Raw genomic sequence first — 24,123 nt, 5'->3', positions numbered from 1 at the left:
GGGCGACTCCTCTGTTTGTATAGAAGTCTATGAGAAAATGACTCTACTTCTCTCTTGATTTATTACCTCAGTAAACATTGTAAACATCAATCTCTAGTTTCAAGTCTTCTTCAATACAGCATGATGTTCATTTAGTAAATTATGGTCCATTTAGAGTCAAATAGACCATAAAGCAGAGTATGCTTTAGGGCGGGGCTTACTGTGATTGACAGGTCGCTGCCACTACCAGAGACGCATACGGCATCACTGCTGCTTCCCCTGATCCCAGTTTCAGTCTCATACACTGATATCCAACAGTGACATTTAATTCCTCCCAAACTCTTGATGCCAGGCATCCAGAGCTGGCACTCGGTGTAATTTGCCCTCGCCAGCGTCTTTTCTCAAACACACTGCATTCCCTGTTTGCCTGTTTTATTTGCTTTCATTGTTGTGTGTGTGTCTGTGTGTTTTGTTTTTTTCTTCTCCTCTCTCTCTCTCCCTTCCTCGTCTTCTCATCTCTGCGGTTTGATTGTTTTTCGGTTTAATCGCAGCTTATTCCCGGGCCTTGTTTCCTTCCTCGTGTTGTCATTTCATCCTCCTCCTCCTCCTCCTCGTCTCTGAGGGCTTGTTTTCTGTTCGTGCCATGGCTCTTTTCATGTGTCCCTCGCCGGCAGAAATTGACGCTTAAATACACAGGAAGGAAGAACAAAACAAACAGACAAACAGCAGCCAGAGAACAGATGGCTCTCTCTCTCTCTCTCTCTCTCTCTCTCTCTCTCTCTCTCTCTCTAACTTTGTGACATTGGAAAGAACGGGAGAGAAAAGTGATGGTGCAACACGATGAAACATCCAAACAACAAAGAGTCTGAATGGAGAGCCGAGGCTGCATACATACTGTACATGAGCTTTACATGAAACACAGATAAAGGCTCTCTCACACCCTGCCTTTATATCCTAAAGGATAACGCCGGTTTATTACAGCTTAGGTCATATTGTTGTACTGTGAGCAATCTTTACAACGGACAGCTTGGGGGATCATTTTACTGCTTTCTCTTCCACAAACGTTTGGCTAACCAGGGGTTTGATTACTACTCTCATTGTTTCACTGCTCGTATGTGTTGACCGGCAGGAATTCAACTCGATCAGTACGATTCAAGGATTCAAGAAACTCTTGGATCATTCATTGTCATTATGCAACACAGGGATGCACAACAAAATGCAGTTGTAGGCCATGTGCAACACAAATACACCATGAGAAACAAAACTACACACAAACAGAAGTGCATTCCCGTTGTGTATATCTTACATTTGTATCAGGAGGAATGTAAACGGTTCTCTGGACAGATAATATGGCCGACATCACGAAAACATTGTCCATTAACTCTGACTGTGTTTGAGCACCAAGCATCATTGATTGGTGCGATTGGCAGAGTCCACCTCCTCTCGACCAACCAGAGTCCTGCCCGTCAAGTGCAGCTGGATCCTGGACCACGATGAAGCCAGGTCTCTGCAGGAACTCCATTTGCTGGGTTCGCCTGAGGTCTTATTTCATCCTTCTTATTTTTCTCAGCATGCTGGGTAGTGGAGTAGCCTCAGGTCCGAGCTGGGTTAGCTTAGCTTCCATCTCGGCTCTCCTCCCTGGGGCGGTTTGGTGGCGTTTGGTCCGGCAGGTCTGGCTAGGTGGTCGGCCGTTATCGGTGATTGTCTCAAAGACCGCTGCACTGAATCCAATCCCCACGCTTCCTCTTCTGTTGTTGATGAATGTATTCTGTCTCATGCCATTAGTGCTCCAGCAGTAAACATGAAAATACAACAAATTAAGACAAAAAACGCTCGCCATGATGAAAGATACCAAGACAAATTGCTTGAGAAAGTCTACTTGGTAATAAACCTGATTCTGTTGATCAAACTTTAACCATCATGTAGATATATTCGCTTTATGTTCGACAGATAATAAAGGTCAATGTTATGCAGTATGTTCGGTAGACATCTTAGAGAGCTAAAGGTTTGTCACAGTCTTGCTTTGACAGAATACGCCAGCCACTCCTCGATTCTCCATCTCCAATCTCAACACAACAATCTTATCAGAGCTTTTGCAGAAGGGACTCCAGAGAGCAGCGGAGAAAAGGCCTGCAGAGGAAGTGAATGTCTGAACCACACTGTGCCGAAACGCCGCGGACAGATAACAAACAGTTTATCGGTGAGCCAGAGAAACTCTGTTGGAAGTGGGGAAGGAGAAGAGAGTGGGAGAGAGACGGCGGTGAAGGGGGGGGGGGGGGGAGGAAAGGGAAGAAAGAGGCCAGGTGAGTCAGAGGTAGCCGTCTTTATTACAGCACCAGACCCATTACATCGCCGCGGTCTGAGCCGAGCCGGGCCTTTCAACTGGGAGGTAAATTTGAGGAATCCGGCGGGTGATGAAAATGATAAAAAAAAAAGGCATTCTGGTATCCCGCCACTGCAGAGCCACTTGACATTTCTGATGACATTTGAGCCCGTTTGAATCTGCCTGAAATTGCAGCGTTTCATCCCGACGTAAGGCTACACTTTAGAAAGAAGAAAAAAAAAAGCTTCTTATCTGCAAGATTATGCCGGCGTATTATATGAGGGTATTATGCGGCGCTAATAGTGCATGTAGATACTTCACAAATGATACTAAAAATGCCTCGCATCACACACAAGGAGGATTTGGCCCTTCAGTAAAAGAATACTTCCGAATATGCAAATGCCCACAAAAGAATTAGGGCTTAACAGATTTGACTCACTCAAACAATGGCATGCGGCTCTTTTCCCAGGATGCAACTGTCCGTCAGTTTGCAGGATTAAGGCTCTGGGTTGTGACAATGTGTTGAATGGAAAAGGACAAAGAGACACCTCTTTTATTATAGGGATATGACTATAAATGCCTCTCCTATTATGCCTGACGAATGATTAAAGCCCGAGGAGGGAGACGGAGAGAGGCTGCGCACTGCCCCCTGTAGGATAATCCTGATCACAGCAGCTCCGCTTTATTTATGTTTTTGGCACCGTGTCGGAGTGGTAGTGCTGCTCCCGGTGAAATGCTTAATGTGGGGAAGTGAAGGTCTAGGTATTTTAGGTGGATGCAGAGATTTGGTCCTTTTGTTGCAGTTGAACTGACCACACGGCCTATATATATATAAATATATATATACTTTTTAAGATCTATTTTAGTTTCAATGTCCTGACAGCAATGAATCAATCAAGTGCTTTGACGATCAAAAGAAACTAAATCTGGTATCTGTGGCTGTCGCAGGACTGTAACACGTCCGTCCAATCATTGTATTTGGCCTGAATGTAATGATTGGACGGGCTACATGCAAGAACAGCTAAGAGAGTGATTCAGTACTCGAGTTCGGCGATTTCGCCGTCGCCATGTTGTTTTTTTGGCAACCAATGAACGGAAGTGACCATATTTGGAATGCGGAGGAGTGATATAGAGAAGCTGTATACGTCTCTGGTAGAGACACAGTAAGCCCCGCCCCTAAAGCACACACTGCTTTATGGTCTGTTCGACTCTAAATGGACCATAATTTACTAAATGAACATCATGCTGTATTGAAGAAGACTTGAAACTAGAGATTGATACCATAAACTCATGCTTACAATGTTTACTGAGGTAATAAATCTAGAGAGAAGTAGAGTCATTTTCTCATAGACTTCTATACAACCAGAGGAGTCGCCCCCTGCTGGACACTAGAGAGAATGCAGGTTTCAAGACACTTCCGGATTGGCTTCACTCGGCAGAACCGAAGGTTGCCGCCTGGTCATAGAGGGATTAAAACCAGTAGTTCATCTTCTGGGGAGGATAAATGTGCATCTTTCATGATAACAGGCCAGTTAGATTATGAGATATGTTTATTTTTGTATATAGAGAGAGATGAGTCCAGTGAGCTTCATGCCGTGGTGGGGACAGCGTTGGAGTAGAGTCGGTTCAGTGACTCTTTTGCCCTAAAAAACACACTTTTTATAACGGTTTAGAGGGAATGAATCTGAAAACATTTTACAGCTCTAAAGCTGACAGGACGAGGTAAATTGATTCTTAATATCCAGAGATTTTTGCATCTGCATTTTTTTTTTCTCTACATTTGTGCTGAATATAATTTGGAGGCGTTGATATTTGAGATATCAAAATTTTGGAAATCTATTTCTTACAATGTGAACGAAAAGGCCACAGCTTAATAACTTGAAATGTTTCTGTCTAGAATTTCCACTGTAAACGTATAATTGACTATAACGATAAGTGTTGCATGCTAGCTCTTTGGATGAATTATGACAAAGGCTTTATGCAAAATATATCTTTGAGAGGCCGTACTTAGCCACAGTAAAAGCTATGCTCACATGTTATTAAGCAGGTATGATGTTACCATGAATCTCAGCTGAATCAACGTGTATCAAGTCAGCTATGAATCACATGTTTGTCTTGAACTGACTCACCGTAAAAATCCCTTCTCCTTCGCGCTCATCCTCTTCTTGGGCTCGTCTGGTGTAGAGTTGGAAACGCCGACGCCGTGTTCAGCCGCCCATTTCTCAAAGCGTTCCTCCTCTTTCTCTCTCAGCGTTTCTTTCTCCTCGCGCCTCTCCTCCCAGAAAGCATCAAAGCGTCCTTTAATGGTCTTCCTCTTTTTGTCCCGGCAGAGATACTCCTCCCGTTTCTGCTGCTCTCTCTCCGCTCGGGTCATCGGGCGAATGAAGAAGATTAGCACGTTAAAACAGTATCCGAGGGTAAATGACAAAGAAATAAAGTGGCAAAGGTTGTTTCTAGCGTTACTCGCGGGAGTTTACTCGTTGGATCATTTGCCGAAATAACTACATAATGATGCATATTTGTAAAAAGTCTGAATTCATGTTTGTTAGTTCTCTCCGCAAGACGACGAGTCAATAACTTTTTAAATGCTTGTTTTCTCATTGGAGCTCGGATCGATCGGTGCTAGGGTATGCTAACATTGTAGCAGCTCCATCAAAACTCAAAATAACGTCATCTAGGCGTAAATACAGCAGCGTTGTGTTCGTTGTTTGTACATTTATACACATAGTGTCGTCCGGTCTCTACTGATATCCGGTATCGTAGAGCTCTGGGTCACGCACCTACAAAATGTCAACTTGTGCGAATTCGCATTTCTCGCGTCCATTCGCATCTTTGCATTGACTTTATATGTAATCTACTCGTGCAAAAATATTCGCTTGGCGTTTGGTGTGAACGTACCATTACTTGAGGAGAACTGGTCGCCCTCCTCCAGCTCTCTCCTGTACGTCTGTATCTTCTCCCTGTAGTGTTCTTGGACTAAGTCATCGACCCAGTTCAACATCTTCCTACGAATGCTCTTGTCTTGTCGTTGGACGTTTTCATCCATCAGAGCTGCGAGATTGTCAAAAATCTCCCGTTTTTTATCCTGGGTGTTTGTCTGATACGCTCTGTACAGATTCTCCAGGATCTCCGGATATCCAGCCGGCTTTCGTTTGTCAATCTTTGGCAGCTGCTTTCCTTCTTTTTCTTCTAGGCCTCTCTCGTTAATTTCCTCCACGCTTATCTCCTTTTCAGCCTCTCTTAAATCCAGTTGACGGACGTGATTTATGATTTTGGAAAGTCCAGTGGGGTTGATCTCTGTCCTCTGGCCGGAAGTGGCGGCAGCGGGGACGGCGCGGACCAGATGTCTGCTCCACCGACGACAGTTTCCGAGATTCACTTTTTGATGACGAAAGATGTCGTCGACGAAGAGGCCGTTGTCTCTGGTGGACTTTGGAAGAATCTCTGCGATTGTCTTCCTGGTGGAGAGGCCGTTGTCGTCCTGTTATATTGTCAGAACAAAAGCTCGTTATCAGAGTGCTAAACACCAAACTGGAGTGTAACATGTATTCTATTAAAGCTCCATTTAAAACAAATCATTGAGCCTCACTGTTGCACTGGGTGACATGTTCATCTGTATGGATTTGGATACTCTTTAATATTTGGGCTCCAGAAAAAAACAGTTGTAGCAGAAGATAATGAGGATGTAAGAGAACAAACAAATATAATTTTGTTCTTTTATCAAAAAAAAGGCCAGCTTTGGTGTACTTTTCCACTCTATTGGCTAAATCTTTATGTTTAATATTGTTTTTTAAAAGTAGTTCCATCATTGTTATCTACTTAAAACTTCTACTTCATCCGGTTTGTCACCAACTAAACTCACTTTTCAAAAAGTGAGATTATACTGTGTGTGTGTGTGTGTGTGTGTGTGTGTGTGTGTGTGTGTGTGTGTGTGTGTGTGTGTGTGTGTGTGAGAGAGAGAGAGAGAGAGAGATGTATTAAGCAAAACAAATGGTTGTCTTTACCTTTTCTGGGATATCGGTGACCATCTTTAGGTTCAGCCTGATGTCTTCCAGCGCCATGTTTCTTGGTTGTTCGTGAATGTTTGTATTCAAACGTTTGAAAATCAACCAACTGGAGAAGATACTGTGGACCATACATGATGTCACAGTTACTCATTTAAATATTCCATTCCATAACCAAATCAGTAGAATAGTCTCTCTCACACACACAAACATATTATTTTAAAAATACAAGTATTCAGCTGCTGTCATGGTGACTTTACAGATTTCTTTAAAGAGGCTGATTGAATGTTCACTTTTGGGTTTCTGATGAATGAGGACCATTTTATTTCTTTGATTTTAATATTATATGTAATTGAGCATTTAAAAAAATGACATGGCTTTTCACAAGATGGTCTCAGTATGTTTTGTGTGTGTGTGTGTGTGTGTGTGTGTGTGTGTGTGTGTGTGTGTGTGTGTGTGTGTGTGTGTGTGTGTGTGTGTGTGTAGGCGCGCGTCTACATTTGGCCTGTTCTGACAAAAGCGCTGAGAAAAGCTGACCTTGCATCTCCCATCAGGATGAGCTGGTCAGTAATCCCATCAGTGTTTAATAACCTGATCCGAGTGTTATGGGCGTCATTATATCAGAAGAATCAGGCTCCTTTTTTTCTCTTCTCATGGCACACCGTGTTGGAATTGGCTCCCCGGCAATTTATTTTTCTATTAGCCGAGCCGTGTGAAGTGTGATTGGCCGGTCAGCGGCGGGCCGGTGGAGGAGCTGCTCGGCCCGATAAGAGGCCGGTTAGAGATCCTGCTCAGCACACAGACTCAGTGCTGATTGGCTGAAGATACGAAGCGGAGCACTGACCAGCCGACATGAAAATGTCAACTCGTCTGTTTTTCAAAAAGTATTTAAAGATACATTCTCTGATTTTGTTAAAATACCTGGTGCTAAATACAAACATGGGATTAAAACAAATCCATTTAGGAGGTGTTCTAATAATAGATTGGGGGATTCTGTGACAAACTTTGGGATGACATAAAAACGGGCTAATCAAGCAAGCTGCATGTTGTTAATCTCCTGCACTCGTTAGTTCACTGATGCACATACACACACAAGCAAAAAGAAAAGACAACTTGTGTTAAAACACGTAGCTGTTTTATCATTTCAATTGTTCTATTTGAAGTGCCTTTAAATTTGTTATTTTGTGTTTTCTGTTGTGTGGCTGTTGAGTCCTGTTCAGGTTGGAGTTGTGCAAAGCTCTGCTGGAGTTTAAACGTCAACATGCATATTATTAAGAAAGATCATATTTTGGGATCTTGACTCTGAAACGGGCCGTTAATGAATGTGTAATGAATACTTTTATTTTTCACTGAACTATCGGCTAATCTTTCATACTCAGTGTATCGTTACAATCACAGCACAGCAGAAGTCTTTTCTCTCTTTTCTTTCAACTTGAAATGAAGACATCAGCACATTAAAAGATGTGGTGGATTAATGTTGATGACACCGTATCTGGCGATAGTTCACCGTACAAGAGTGTATGGACGAAGCGTTAAATTGATCAATTCTACTCATTTAGGGCCTTTAGCATGCTTTCTAGTGTGGTTATGGTTATGTTGGTGCTGTTAAGAGTCTGTTATGGTGACAAAATACAACATAAACTCTCACAAACACTCATGAACTTGAGTTTACAACGCAAGGCTGGGATATGTGTATGCTAATCATTAGCTATTCACAGGCTAGTTGAAAGGGCAACGGCTACATATATATTTGCTTGCACAGTAATACATAGTTTTACTTAAGAATGCAGGAGTTTTACTTGTAACAGAGTATTTGTAAATTGTGGTATTGTTACTTTTACTTAAGTGATGGATCTGATTACTTTCCCCATCACTGGTGGTGAGGTAGAGAAGCTTTATTGGTAGCAGCAGGTGGGACAGCAAAACCAAATCAGATCCACGTTTGCGTTCACATTCGGGAGATCGTCACCAATCGTACGCAGGGATTCCCTCATTTCACTAAGTGTGAGTGGAAACATTCAGATAAGTGAATACAGGAGCTGGGATGGAGCAGGGGATTACGGATGGGGGGGATGCTGCCCGGCAGGTGGAGCTCAGCGTGGGGAGCGATGGAGGAGGAGCGCCCTCCTCGACCTCAGGCTGCCAGCAGAGGAAGGAGGCTGAAGGTGGAGGATGGATCCCCACCAACACCACCCTCCTCCTCCTCCTCATGCTGTGGACAGCCAGGAGAAGCCTCGCATGTCTGTTAAACCACTTCTCAAAGCAAATCCATCCCTCTATCACACTGCTTTATTATCAGGATTATTCATGTTTTTATTGTTGGGTATTTTATTTAGTATTATTTCTAATTGTCTGATTGTATTGCCTCCTGTTTAATCTTGGTTCAACCGTGTAAACTTTGTTTTGAAAAATGCTGTAACACAGTTGTTATTATTATTATTATTATGACAGAAAACTACAGTAGAGGTGTAAGTATTCTGATTCTCTCCTTAGTGAAAGTACCAATACACACTATAGAAGTATTACATAACAAGTGAAAGTCCTGCATTCACAACATCTTACTGAAGTAAAAGTATAAATATTAACACATTTAAAGTATCATAAGTAAAAGTTCTCAAATGGCTTTGTGAGTGTATATTATTTTTACTGATGCAGCACCTCCTCCTCCTCCTCCTCCTCCTCCTCCTCACGCTGCTCAGCTGTGCTGTCCTTGGTGATTCTACCTGGAGGACGTGAGGAGCATTCAGACAAAGATCAGCTCAGAGCAGCGGCTTCTTTCAGCGGGGGAACGCCGCCGGGAAGATGCTGACAGAACATCTGGTGCAGAGAAGAGATGTGACCCTCATGACACACACAGACCTGCAAACACACACCTTTGTTTATTTTAATAAGAGGAGTAAAGTAAAGAAACTACTCGGTGAAGATACTCTGTTGTGCTTTTCCAACTAAAGCTGTCAAATAAAATATAGAAGTAGAAAGTTGCATTAAATGGAAATGCTCAGTTAAAGTACACTTCTTCAAATGTGTACATAACTACAATACTTGAGTAAATGTACTATCATGCATGTCTACCACTATATCTTTAGTTTAAAGAGAACTTCATCAATGTCAGTCTAATATTGTCTCTCTTTTAGCTGTTTCCGGTCTCCACCATCTCCTGAGGGAAATATCTCTTCAGCTGCTAACGTCCACCAGCTAGTGTCTCACTGTGTCTGTCTGTACAGTGGAGCTTATCAGACACTGCTGTAAACTGCAGCAGACAGGAAATATAACGTAAATCCAAAACTAGGAGCAAAAAGAGGCTAAAAAGTGGAACTTCTACATTTGGAACAGTTACAAAACATGTATTCCTCGCTCTCTCTATAAAACTCCAGTGACACCAGTCAGTGGAGGCATAAAGAAGCTATAGACGGTAAAGAAAAGCCTTGTTTGGGTTTTTTTCCAAGCAGAGAAGGGCTGAAGGAACAAGCACCCAGTAATAAAGCAGAGCAAGGTCAGCAGACTCCCCATGTGACAGCACTCCGCCCTGGATTAGCTGCTGTAAGCCTATTAAAGCGGTTGGGACTAGGTGGGCCGGCACAGACTACACTCCACTCCCTGCACACAGTGATGCAGGGTGGCCCGTCTGACGCGGAGAGGTCACAGGTCGACAACCAGGCCACCAGGTGTCCCTGCTGGAGTGCCCTTGAGCCAGAGAGTCACTCTGCATAATCAGGAACATAACTGAATTTAAATGTGGCATTATGCATCCAGACAGTCAAATAGCGGAGTTCAACAACAACAAAGACAGAACTTAGTAGGTTTACATGCACACTAGTGTCCTCGACTTCCTTGGTGTTGTTTGGGATACGGTATTGTTTAACGTTTGTCTCCGTTTGGTGAAAATGTTCAGTTTCCTCACCACGAGTACCGTTACACACAGTCATTTGATCCACTGATCAGGGTTTTGAAACAAGGGGAGCTACATGGAGCTCTCCACTCAAAGGGTTTAGTTCTGTCTGTCAAATCATCGAGTGTTTGACGGCTCTCACGCAGACATTTGAGCCCTTTATGAACCCTTTCCACAAGTCTGCATTCCTGCAGACTTTGCCCAAGGGAATTACCCACAATTCATAGCAACGCGACGTTAAACACGGGGCTACCAGTGTAAGCACGGAGACGTAAAGGTAAACAAAGATGGCACACGAGTGTTCAGCGCGGCTCATCACATTTACTAAGAAACACTCCGGATTTAAGATGGAACATAAAAACACAGGAATGGAAGCAGAGATTATATTAAACTGATTTATTCATCAAACATTTAATTTAGTCATCGAAGCCGTTTTGACAAAAACAAGTAAATAGTCGATTTGAAATCTCACCTTGTGAGGAAAGAGCCGGGAAAACGTTCAAATCAGGGAGTACAAAGTTAAAATACCCACAACTGTACACATATTTTGATGTTGTCATGGTTAACGGGATATGTTGCAGCAAAGTGCCGTCGCATTCGTATTTACACCGTTTCAAGCTCTCACACTCACCAGGTGACGTCAGTAATCCGTGAGGGTTCAGGGTTTAAGGCCTTAGGGGGGACATTGGGATCGGGCCAGGAGCTCCTCAGAAAGCTTTTTTTGGAGAAATCTAGTCAGAGCTAAAAACCCTGAAGAGATTTTAACTTTCTTTCCTCTGCGGATTGCATTCACACATCAAGTGTTTGTCATTTGTAGAGATTATTCTGCTGAACAAAATGTCTTAGTATCGCAAATGTTTCTGTGCCACAGAGCTTATTTTCTGCAATAATCCAAACGGGAACCAGTGTGATGCCAACTTCCTGGTTGGCCTACAAACATATGTCATCCATGCACCACTCTGTCAGCTTCCCCTCTATGGGATAAATGCACTCGTGTAGTTCTAAAGGTTGAGCAGAAGAGAACACTTTATTTTGCACTTCATTGCATTTTCTCTCATTTAGCAAATTAACGACTTTGCAACAGTTACTCTACAGTTATACAGCTTAATTGTAAAAAGATTGTAGTGACTCATAATTTGGCACCCCTGGTTGGAATTTGCAGTATATTTATTAATAGCATAATTATTATCCCTTTCAGATTCTGGTGTCGTAAAAGCGCAAAAAAAAAGAAGAAAAAAGATCCATCATAGGAAGGAAAAGTTGTTTTGTTGAGACTTTAATTCAACAGATTACAAACAGACAAAAAGTAAACTAAATGAAAAGATATGTTGATGAGTTCAGATACTGTTTTAACTCTTCCCACCCTCCCGCGGCTCCATGTAGCTGTCCGGTGGAAGTCGCGGGCTGAAGCTCAGCAGCGGCAGGTCCACGGCCGGGTAGCGCTCCTTCACCTGAGGCCAGTTCTCCCTGAGGCCTCGGGCAGGCGGGGGCGGGGGGGGCAGGTCGGCGTCGTCGTGGTGGTGGTGGTGGTGGTGGTGGTTGTCGTTGGGGTCAGGAGGAGAAACGCTGCCCATGCTGTGGCACCGAACCAGAAACTCCCCCCGGTGGTGACGGTGGTACAGCAGGCCGGCGGTCGCCAGCAGCATCAGGATGAGGAAGCTGAGCAGGAAGAAGAGCACGTAGACGCCTTTGGTCTCAGCAGACGGGCCGGAGCTGCAACCTGCATGCAAACATCATAAAGTCAGCAGCTGTTCAACCTCTGGACTTGTTTTTTTTTTTCTTAAATGAAGTAGTTCACTTCACCTGCAGCCTTCACATCAACACAGACAGTTCCTCCAGACCCCAGGCGGGACTTGTCCAGGAAGCCCGGCCTGCAGCGGCACGAGTACGAACCGAACTGGTTCACGCAGTCGGCGTTAACGTCACACAGAACCAGCTGAGTCCCACACTCGTTTACATCTGAAACACACACACACGGTTGTTTTTTACACGTCATTTGATAATGTTTATTGGCTTTACTTAGGTCACGTTTCACCAGGCTTCAACCTCCGGATCTGAAAAGTGAAGCCGATGCGGAAGAGTCTTAAAGCTGCATTCTCTCTACTGACCAGCAGGGGGCGACTCCTCTGGTTGTATAGAAGTCTATGAGAAAATGACTCTACTTCTCTCTTGATTTATTACCTCAGTAAACATTGTAAACATGAGTTTATGGTCTCAATCTCTAGTTTCAAGTCTTCTTCAATACAGCATGATGTTCATTTAGTACATTATGGTCCATTTAGAGTCAAACAGACCATAAAGCAGGGGATGCTTTAGGGCGGGGCTACACGGTGAATAGAAAAACGTTCCAAATTCACAAAAGATTTGCGCGCTGTCCTTTAGATAATTTAAATAATTGTTATGTGTAAGCAATACTGTGGAGGTTTGGACAAAACAAACATTGCGATGGTGTAACTTTGGACTCTGAGTAATTGTGACGACATTTCTCCTTATTTCCAGAAAACCAAACAATCAATCGATTAATGGAGAAAACAATCAGATGAATCCATAATGAAAATAATCAGTTAATATTTCAAAATGAGCTCAACCAACTACAACAGTAATCCTGTTTTTACATGAATGCATGAGTGATAATAATCTAATGAAATAATATATATATTAGTATAACAGTCACAGGAGACATTTTTATACTTCAAGTACATTTTGCTTATTATTACTGCATGTTTTTACTCAAGATACTTTTTCTAAGCAGGACTTTTACTTGTAACAGTATTTTCTCAGTGAGGTTTTAGTACTTTTTCTCTGAAGTATAGGGTCTGAATACTTCCTCCTCCTGAGGGTGTGAACACACGTTGGCAGAGTAAATCCAAAAAAACATTTCCACTCTGTTTCACAACGGAGACTTGATCCTTGCTGTTACCTGCGATCGACACAGAGATGAGGACGGCTTTCCTGTGGTTTTCACCGACGTCGATCCCCGTGCTGATGAGGCCCTGCAGGCGGGAGTGGACGACCTTGTGGACCTGCAGACCCTGAGGCCCCGGTCCAATCTGCAGCCAGAGGATGTACAGCACTCCTGTGCTCAGCCTGCAAACACACAACCAGGACGCATCACTCATAACGCTGCCGAGCTCACATCTCGACAGATACGTAAACTAGTAAGTGGACCTTGAGTACAGATTATTTTAACGTGAGCTGTATTATGATCATTTATGCTGCAAACTGATGTTTACTTTTCTTGCACATCTCATCACATCTTTGAGATACAGAGGAGAGGATGCAAGTGAAGGAAACAAGGTTGCAAACAAGAGAATTGAGATGGATCCAGGAGAAAGTGAAACCAGTCAGAGAAATAAACAGCACGCGAGGAGAGTTGTGCAACCGGACTTTGATTTGTTTTAGGTTTAACTCGTGTGCTCTCTCGTTAAACACAAACTTACACACTGCAGCTTGTATATCAGCAGCGCTGTGAGGCCGTTGTGTGTACCGACCTTTTTATTCTCTTCGACGACATGGACAGCGGCGTAGGCAGAGCCTTCAGCTGCTCGCTGACCTGCAGAAAGACAACGACGTCACTGTATCTTCAGGCGTCAAGAGATGCTCTCGTTTCTTTCTTTCTAATAATCCCAACAAAAACCTGCTTCACGAAGCACCTTCAGTGTCTTTGCTTTGTAGTCACCAACGTACCAAAGCCTTTACCGACAGCAGCAGTGACCTGGACAGGCTGTCCCAGGACTCCTCAAAATCCTGTCTGAAGTTCACTTCAAGAGCCACTTCAAACAGGTGATCTGTCGGGGAGACACGACTGTGGTGTCAAATAACCAAAACAAAGCATCAACAGCACAGACACAACACCATGCACATGAATTCATCTAACATTAGATCAAGTCAAAACATGAAATGCATTCAAATTAAATTCCGACGTAAAAAAAAAACTGTTAACATTCCTTGTGAAGTTGTACATTATCAGTCCAATACTCACCGCCAGGAAGATGTGGAATTTCAGAGTGATTTCTAATGTTGACTACAAAAGAGAAACACAATTCATACGGGTCAGTGACTCACATCATCAGTGATTCGCTTCAGTTGAATGTAAAACATCTTATAAAAGGTTTAGATGACTCTAAATGTAGTTAAAACACAAATGCACTCACGGTTCCCTCTGTGGTCCGACAGCAACTCCACCATGTTGGGGTGAGGATGAGTCTGCTCAGTCCTCTCTGGTTCGGAGGGGACAGGGAGCTGGTCTAAGAGCTCCCCGACCCCCGTCCTGTTCTCACCTTCTGCAGACCTCTGCTCCTCTGGAACAGCAGCTTCCCCCAGATGTTCAGAAGCTTCCTTCACATACATTTGTGTTGTTGGAGCGGCACGTCTTCCAGATCGAGAGGTCCCCTGCAAGGATGGTGGCACTCTGGACACGGCTTCGGTCGGGTAGACGTGGCTGTAGATTTCAAACTCTGGAGGTTGATTTTCACCCCACTGAGAGAAGAAAGGAATTAATACTTATGGGTTAAAATTCAACACACTTATGGGTTTTACTGCTACAGCTTCACTCGCCAAGCATAGTTGGTAGAGCTGGGCTTTCGCACTACTCGAGCCCAGTGTTTGATTCCCACCTCAGCGTTTGTGTCCGCGGCCTCCTCGTGCTCCAGCTCAGCCGTCGTGGTTGAAGTTGGACCATAATAATCGTACACAAGATCAGTATCCGGCAAATTTGAGTCCATCTGTTCTCCATTCGTGACAATGTCATTGAAGTCCATGAGTTCAGGAGATGGTCCCTCCTGTGGGTTATAAACCACCGGGGGTCCAAACGCCTGGTAGCGGCCATAGAAGCCCCTGTAGGGGGGGCTGGGCCAGCCGCCGATCAGCAGCACCACATACATGGTGTTGGAGGAGGAGGTGTACTCGGCCTCCCGCCAGCACTTCTGCAGGACCTTGTGACCCCCAAAACCTCCGGCGGGCTCGTCCACGTGGATCTGGTCCTCTTTGAGGGAGCAGCCGTCTTCGGGGGTCAGGTCCTCTAAGTGGAGATGGATCCTCTTTGCGGGATCCACCCGGATGGTCCAGTTGCACCACAGAGGCGGGTTGGAGCAAAGGTAGTCCGGGGAGAAGAACTCGCCGGCGTCGCCTTGCAGCAGCTGTTGGCAGCTCCGCATGGCGAAGAAGGCACTGCCGTCACCTTGCCGTCCATCTGAGGACGAAACAGACCAACTGTAGAGAAACCAGGATTTTTACCTCAGTATTATGAATTCGGGCCGACCGTTTCCTGAAGCATCTCTGCTGTTTAGGTTCAACTCCCCAGATATTGTCACTGGATTCATTTCATATGAAAATCAACTTGAAGGGACTTCAGTTGAGTTTTTACAGTTTCTGGAAAGTCAATATACACGGAACTCTTTGGATATTCAAATAAAGTATGGAAGTTCATGGTGTGTTATGATTTTAGATATACTTATAAATGTATTTCTGACAAATCCTGGCACCGCCTCTGTGATCATTGAGCGTGGAAATATCACCAACATCACTACATTCATGGTTAACATCTTAGTAAATACTGACATTTGGAAAAGGGACCTAAAAATACAACTTTATTAACATAATGAGTTTATTTTTCCTCTATGGGTCTGCTCTTATTCCTGAAGACATTCATTTACATTTAAAATCCCAAAACACCTTCTCACCTGGAGGTTTGTTGGCTTCTTCACGGTTCACCTTCAAGCACAAGAAAAGCAACACACAGGAATTACACTACACCATTTTAAAAGCAGTTACATTAAAAACAAGTTGATTTCACAGCCTCACCTGAGAGTCACAGTGTTTCCAAAATAGACCAAATATCAGCAGAAATATGAGCAGCACACCTTTTAAGCTAAAGCTGTTCTTTCGTGGCATTTTACTCCAAGAACTGTTTCTGTTTAACTTCTTAAATGTGCGTATAAAGGAAGTCTAGTTGATCCTCACAGCTTCAGTTAAGCTGCTGTTTTCCTTTCCTGTGTGAGCAGGTGAAACTCATCAGTGAGCTGATTGACTTCCTTTTTGCTGGATGTTTGAATCAGATGTGTCCACCAGAGGTCCCTGTTGGTTTTCACATTCAGTCTTTTTGTTCTACTCTTCAGGGAAATGCTCCAATATAGACCATAAATAATATAAAAATACATGTTAAACATCTGCCAACAGCACTTCTAAGCTAGAAAATGTGTTTATAATAATGAATTCATTAATAATACAAGATATTTACATTAAAGAGAAATTTAAGAAAAACAATGTAAAGCAAATGCTTACCTGTCATTTGTATTAAAAACAACATAATCAAAAATAAGATTAAATCTATTTAATCTTCATCAAAACTTTATTTATCAAAAGACAAAAACACACACAAGACACAAACATTCATGTTTTATCTGGAAAAGATTTAAAACCAAAACAATAGAGAAACAGACTTGCTTATTTAAACACACACACACACCGTGTAAACAAACACACATAGCAGGATGAATGCCCAGGAACAGCAGCAACTGTTGGGATGCTAAAAACAATGAACACTGAGCGTTTCACAGTTATCGTACAAATGTAAATATACTTTCTGTGTCGTCTTTGTGTTGCTAAACAGAAATCAATGTGAGATCATCAGTTCAGAGGTTACTGGTTCAGAGTAGTAGTAGTACTGTAGTAGTAGTAGTAGTAGTAGTAGTAATAGTAGTACAATATCACAGTTTCACTTTACACACTACCACCAAATGTGATTACAGCTCCATCGTCTGGTTCTGTTTGGACCAACCTTTAAATACAAATACATGTCATATTTATAGAATACTATACTACATATATGTTCTATACTACACTACGTTTGCTATACTATATATTATGTTGTACTATTTTACTACATTTGGCTTTATATTATATTTGATCTCTCATGAATACAATATTAAGCTGTTTTACATTCTATCACACTATATCAAGTCAATATGTTACCGTCTCATGTGCGACATCATACTTCTATATGAACACAGACAAACACTTCGTCATATAGTAGTTTAAGTACAACACTGGTAATAGGTACTGTGTGTATTTGTACCGCTTGCTTTGTAAGTTTGACTTTAATTGCTCTTGCATAGTTTCTATTTTTATCCTTAGTTTATATACTTTTTATTATTTTCTTTAACTATTATTTTTTTATTTTAACACCTGAGTTTCTCAATAAGAGATTTATTTTACATCACTCCGGACAGAGCTGTAACCAAATATATGCACCAGTGAAATCCATATCTGGTAAACCTTTATTCTGAAACCTCAAAACAAATCTCACTTTTTGTTTTATTTTGTTAGCGCTTTAAAATACAAAAGTGCCTGAAAAAACAAACAGGTGGCCCATTCTGAAAGGCGATAACTCTGTATTTTATGGATATGGAGATACATCATCAATACACAGTAGTTTCTACCAATTATAACTGTCTTGACTCTCAATGACGCAACGTCTTAAAGGGACAGTTCCCCTGAAAATAAAAAAACAGGTTTTTCATCTTATCTGTAGTTCTATTTATCAATCTAGATTATTTTGGTGAGAGATATCTAGTTTGTTTGTCCGCAATATAATATACATCTCAGCGAGTAAAATCGTTTCGTTCAGATTCAGATAAACTTTATTATCCCACGCGGGGAAATGTGTTTGGTCCAGTTCTTCAGACATGATGACACCATAAAGTCCACAATATAAACCATAAAAAACAATACAAACACATACAAATTAAGACCACAACTGACTCGTAATAAAAACACTTTTGATCACGTCTTAGTGGTAGGCTATTTGTCCCGCCCCTCCTCCACTGGGATTGGACGGCTGGGTAAAAAGAAACAGTGAGGAGCAGCGTTTTTAACCAAAGTAGATCGTTTTTCAAATCCCGGCGACCAGGAAAAAAAACCCGCCAAACGTTCAGCATTCGAGCAGAATATGTGATTAGCGCCTCGTCACGCTGCTGCCGTTTTTCGCATAGCTTGAATACGGAGCATTACAAATATTGACAGTCATTTTTTTAATCCGCCGGCCTCGGGGGGAATAAATCACTTTAGTGGACACGACCCCTAACATTAGCCGGCTGACATGCTAACACTAACAATTGTTTGTTCACAGTTGGCATGCATGCAAGAATCTGGACTTTACTTTAAAAAAGGCTATTTTGCTAACATTAGCATTAGCATTAGCAAGGGAAAATGTTTGCAGTTTCCGGAGCACTCGTTCATCAAATGCTTTCTTTAACACGAGTATAATACAGCTAGAGGAGAAGAAAAGACAAATACAACTTGAAGACACTGTTAATAAATTATTTCGATGACTTTAAAATACTAACTCGGAGGTTCTGCAGCGCAAACAAAAGATGAATGAAGGTGTTCACTGGCAGTCCAGCTCCGGTTGGATAATCCAGGACCAGATCCTCAACATCTCCTGAGGCGTCCGGCTGTGGACCAGCATCAGTCTCCGGTAGATGCAGGGGTTGTACCTGTACTTCTCCTCGATGTCAAAAGTGTTGAAGCCGCTGTGCTTCTCAGGAGCCAGGCCTAGTTTTCTCAGACACATCCCTGTGTAGACATCGTCGATGGGATACAAGACCACCTGCTGAGATGCGATGTAGAGGCGTCGCGCCAACTCCCCCGAGTACAGATATCCTCCGCCTCCTGCGTAAGGCGGGTACGTCCCCACGAACACACTCTCTGGGACAAAATACTTGAGTGTCCGGTCTCGATGTGGACCGGCGTCACTGATGACGTCGCCTATGAACAAATCCTTGGCCTTGCTCTCCGGCAGGCCTTCAAGGAGGTCAATAACTTGCGGCGTGTTGATGAAGACGTCATCGTCGCCCTTTAGGACGTACTGGGCGTGGGGGCAGTTTTGGCCGAACCACTCCAGGAAGAGGACCTCCTTCAGGGTCAGGTTGTAGAAGGAGTCCCTGTAGTCCCATTGGAGGAGGTCTCTGTGACGCTCGGCCTCGTGGCCCAGCATCCCCCGCAGGTCTGGGAGGTGGTCCGCTGACAAAGTGCTGCCGAGCAGGAACACCGTCGCCACGGTGCGATTGGCTAAGACGCCCGCACGACCCCACGTCTCGCGAATGGCCTGCCGCCGGTCAAAATGCGGGATCAGGGACTTGACCGCCAGCAGCAGGAAGGGTTTCCCGTCACAAACGCGGGGCTGGTTTATCAGCATGGGGTACGTTCTGCAGCGCATGTGCAGAAGGAAATCCTGGAAGCGCTGCGGCAGGGAGTTGTAGTCCACGATTTGCGTGGGGACCCTGTAGTCCGGGTCACAGGGGTCCGGCGGCCCCGTGTCATTCAGCCAATCGGGCAGCTTGGCGAGAACTTCGCCAGACGGCGCCGAGTTGACGACGGGGTTGTGAACGAAGTCCAGGAGCTGCTGCTCCTTGTTCCAGAAGGATTTGCTCCGTTCCTGCTTGTGCCAAAACCTTGCAGGCTGGATTGGAACCCTCTGGGGAACGCTTCTGTCGCGCCCGAGGTTCCACGACACGCCCACCAGGACGAAGATGTTCAGCGTCATCATCGTTACGCAGAACACCCTCATTTTGTGCCGCGCCACGGGCATGATGCCTCTTTTCTGCATCTGCACAAAGAACAACGAAGAGAAGAAAACAAATCAATTAAAATGCAACAAGAAACGGACTCAAATCTGCAGAGTCAGGACTCACAACAAAGCCAGGATATAAAGGGACATTTGGAAACATAGAGACAGCTCGGCCGAAGCTTCTAGAGAGAGAACAACTGAAAGAATCTGGAACAGCGGTTCAATGGGAAGCTTGATTTCCCCCCCCGTTTGGTTTCAGAGCTCAGACTTTTGCACACTAGGCCGCATTTTTTTTTATCTCTAATCCTGCAGGAACGAGCCCAAGAGCATTCCCCCCCCTCCCTCATCGCCTCCTTACTCCCTCCTCCTCTTCCTCCAGACGGCAATCACAAGTTTCCAATTCAGCCGGACACATGACGCCAGTTTACTGGCAGCAGTCTTTGTCACTGTCTGCTGAGCGACATAGAAAAGCACACACACGTAATAATAAACTTGTTCCCTTGTTTCCTCGACATATAGAGCAGCGCAAAGCAAATCTCAAGTTACTTCAACACATGCAGAAACTTTACAACAGATGTACCGCTGGATGTCACCGTTGTCTCTACTAAGCAACACACTTGTGTCATAAATATTAAATTAACTGTGTTTTTACTTATTTTCACTCAGCCAGGGTTTCTGCAACCTTTTTTTATATGAAATATCATTTTAAAATCTCCTCGTTAATCAGTGTGCCGTGACAAGATTATAGTTGACGTTGAATTTAATTACGACACCACACATTTTAAATCACTGTCATTTCAATAAATCAAATTGCAAAATTACATTTACTCAAGTAAATGTAATTATTTGCTACTTTCTACTTCTACTTCACTACATCTCAGAGGTGAATATTCTACAGCTTTGGTTACTTTACAAATTCAGTAATATATATATACTGTAATCAACTAATTTATGATGATGCAATGAAATTCAATTTAGCTCCAACTTTATTATTATTATTATTATTCTGAAAGGAGCCATTCTGCATCATGAGTGCTTTTACTTTTGGTACCATACGTACATTTTGATACTAATACTTTTGTAGTCAAATTTAAGTAAAAAAAAATGTATTTCTAAACTGTGGTATTACTACTTTTACAGAAGTAAAAGATCAGAGTACCTCTTCCCCCTCCGCTGTTTTGTTCTAGTTTTCTACTTTTAGTCGCTCGTTGATATAAGTGGAGTGGACAAACTCAGGCAAAGGTTTCTTCTTCTTCTTCTCTCACGGATTACATCAGGACACCCGTCACGTGTCGTCACTCATACATCACCTGCGACTGGTGTGGAGATGATCGGTCAGTTGGGTCTGCTGGAGACCCAGACCTCTGCTGGCCTCATGTGGATGAGCAGCAGGGTGGAGGAGGACGACGTCTCCAAGGAGAACCAGGCTGCTGTTTCTGGAGCCATTCTGGAGTTCAACACAAAGACACGTCAGCCAGGGGGAAACTTCTGCCATTACAACACCGGAACAAACCTGAACACGGGACAATAAAAGTTCATTGTAGGGCAAATCTAATTTATTGCCCCGTCGTAAAGACAGGCCCATGTGTGCAGAGTGATATGACTTGTTATGAAAGCTATAAAATCATGTTCGGGTCACGTGTTGTTCGGCAGAGCTGATATTAAAACCTTCCCTGATAATGCGGTGTGAATATGTCCCGACACTATGCTGTGTGGAACAAAGAGGTGCTCTTCTTTGGATCCAAAGATATCTTAGCTTTGTGATCAATAAGTCATAACCAAACACAATACCAAGGCACACTTTATGGCTCAAATTAAATCAGCCTTTACTAGCCTTTATTCACGTGTTTCAACCACAGACTGTATATAAGAAGTGGACGTAGTCATCGTGACCTGTGGTTTTGTGGAATGATGTTTTGAAGCCTTATATTCGGTAATTTCTCCGTCGCCATCTTGGATTACGGCTGTTGAAATGAACCATTTCTAAAGGCCGCTTCAGTTCATCCTGAAGATGAACAGTTTTTCTAGACGATAAATAATGAAGATCCTAACATCTGGGTTTTGACTCGGGGACCCTCTGAGAGGTGGAGCACCTTCGGGTCCCCGACACTGATAACGTGCTTTAGTGGCGTTTTTGTTCTGAAACACAAAAAAAATTCAAACTCACACAAACCACAAACCGTTCTGTTTACGTCGTTCACTTGATGACAAATATGTTAATAAAACACCACCGCAGACTGATGAACAAGCAGCACTTTAAGCTGAGCACGACTGGCTGCCAAGTATCTGAATACATTTACTCAAGTACTGTACTTGAGTACAATTTTGACATACTTGTACTTTTACTTGAGTGTTTCTATTTAATGCAGCTTCACACTTCTGCTCCTCTACATCTCAGAGGAAAATATTGCAGTTTTCACTTATCTGACAGCTTTAGTTAGTTATACTTTTATGTATAAAAACACGCAGCCTACTTACATATACGATGCAGTACTACACTATTTATATATAGTAGTACATAAAGTATCTAAAACTTGATCCCCATTGACAAACTACAAAACCGAAATACTCAGAACCTCATAATATTATATGATAACAGAGTACTTTTACTTTTGATACTTTAATTTTGCTGATAATACTTCGGTAAGTAACATTTTTCATTCAGGACTTTCAGTGCTACATTTAGACACATTATTTAAGTAAAAAAGGTCAGAGTACCAGCCGGGGGACAACGATATTAAAGTGTTTCATTTGAATATTGTCACTGATGAAGCTCCACCTTTGAGTTTAAATTATAATAATATTATAACATGTACCTCCATTGAAACTGTATTTAGATTTAGTCATTAATCTAATAGATGCGTGAGGTTGGAGCAAAACATTCACATTTGTCATTTCTTATAATATTTCTATGATGTCCCCAAAGTTAGAGCACTTTTCTATAAAGTGATCCGTACAGTACGTTACAGTACAAAGGTGTCAATAAACCCAAAGTCAAACTTCACGCTCATCTCAGTACGTTAAGATAAATTCAGCGATTAAACTCGGAGATGACTTTTCCGTTATTTCCCTCATTGGTGCAACAACAACACGTTTCAGTTCATTCTGAGACACACAAACCTCTCAGACGGGCTCCTCGCGTGCTCATGTGAAGGTCCAAAGGTGCTCAACAGGCGTGTGCACCTGAAGGTCCTTCCAGGTGGCGCAGTTCGGGTTTTCTTTTTGTGGGATCTGGCCTCGTGAAAATATGAACCTCTGTTAAAGCCTCGAGTCCTGAAATCTCCGACATGAACACCAAAGTGACCTCCTCTGTTCCCCGAGTGTGGGGGGGGAGGTAAGACAGGTTTGGTACAAGCGCGCGTCCCGGTGTCGTCTGGCGCGCGCAGTGACTCCTCCCTCAGGTGGAACGCGAGCGGACAGCTCGGTGATGTTGGTGACGTAAGGGGCTCGTTCCCTCCATGCATGAACACCTTCAAGTCCAGGGGAAAGAGTGCGTTCAGGTCCTTTACTAAAGTAAAAAGTACGCACTTAAAGGGACAGTTCACCCCAAAATCAAAAACACGTATTTCCCCTTCTGACCTGCAGTGCTGTTCATCAATCTACACTGTTTTGCTGCGAGTTGCCTGGTTTTGTAGATTTAATTTAATCATTTTAAAGTTGTATTCATCTCATTCATTAATCACACCTCAAATGTAACGCTTTCTTCCTGCCTATTATTATTTATTTTATCTGTAAAAAGGTTTTCTGTTTTTAATTATTCTTAAATGTAGAGCACTTTGAGCTACACAGTCTGTATGAAATGTGCTCTATAAAGATTTGTATTATTATTATCTTGAGAAATCAGGTCATGATTTCTGGAATGAGACACTGCTGTTGATTTTTTCAAATATATATAATATATATATATATATATATATATAGCACTTTTAGCACCAAGTGACATATAGTCCCATTACATGAGAGAGAAGGCGACATCTCTACTTCTGATATCTCCAACAATCGGCCGCTCACACCAAAACCACCTAGATTGATAAATAGCACTTTAATAAGGTAAGAGGGAATAAATATGTATTTTGATTTTAGGTGAATTGTCCCTTTAAATAAAAGTTTGTATCAGCAAAAGGTACTTAAAGTAAAAGTACTCACTGTGCAGTAAAATGTTCTCTGTCAGTGTTTTACTATATCTGATGTTTCTGGATTAACATCACTGCTGCATTAATGTGTGTCACATTTTACTGCTGTAGATGTTTTAATCTACTTTATATCCTGTTGTCTAGTTTAATCTTCATAAGTGCATCATATTCTATGAGATCATCATGTTTGTGAGAACCTCGTATCTCGAGAAAGAACAAACAATCTG

At 42.8% G+C, this 24,123-nt stretch overlaps 1 protein-coding gene across 1 annotated transcript; it reads right to left on the bottom strand.

Moving 5' to 3' along the window:
• Positions 1-16,568: 16,568 nt before the first annotated feature.
• Positions 16,569-23,023, bottom strand: b3gnt2a (UDP-GlcNAc:betaGal beta-1,3-N-acetylglucosaminyltransferase 2a). Its single transcript, XM_079159812.1, has 3 exons — positions 22,884-23,023; positions 21,074-21,210; positions 16,569-19,802 (listed from the first exon to the last, which is right to left on the bottom strand). The coding sequence occupies exon 3, from the start codon at positions 19,800-19,802 to the stop codon at positions 18,582-18,584; it is 1,221 nt and encodes a 406-aa protein (XP_079015938.1). The 5' UTR covers positions 21,074-21,210; positions 22,884-23,023; the 3' UTR covers positions 16,569-18,581.
• Between the last annotated feature and the right edge of the window lie 1,100 nt (positions 23,024-24,123).

Source organism: Pholis gunnellus, assembly GCF_910591455.1.
Source record: "Pholis gunnellus genome assembly, chromosome: 5".
NCBI classification, from domain to species: domain Eukaryota; kingdom Metazoa; phylum Chordata; class Actinopteri; order Perciformes; family Pholidae; genus Pholis; species Pholis gunnellus.
This window is presented reverse-complemented; position numbering and strand designations above follow the sequence as displayed.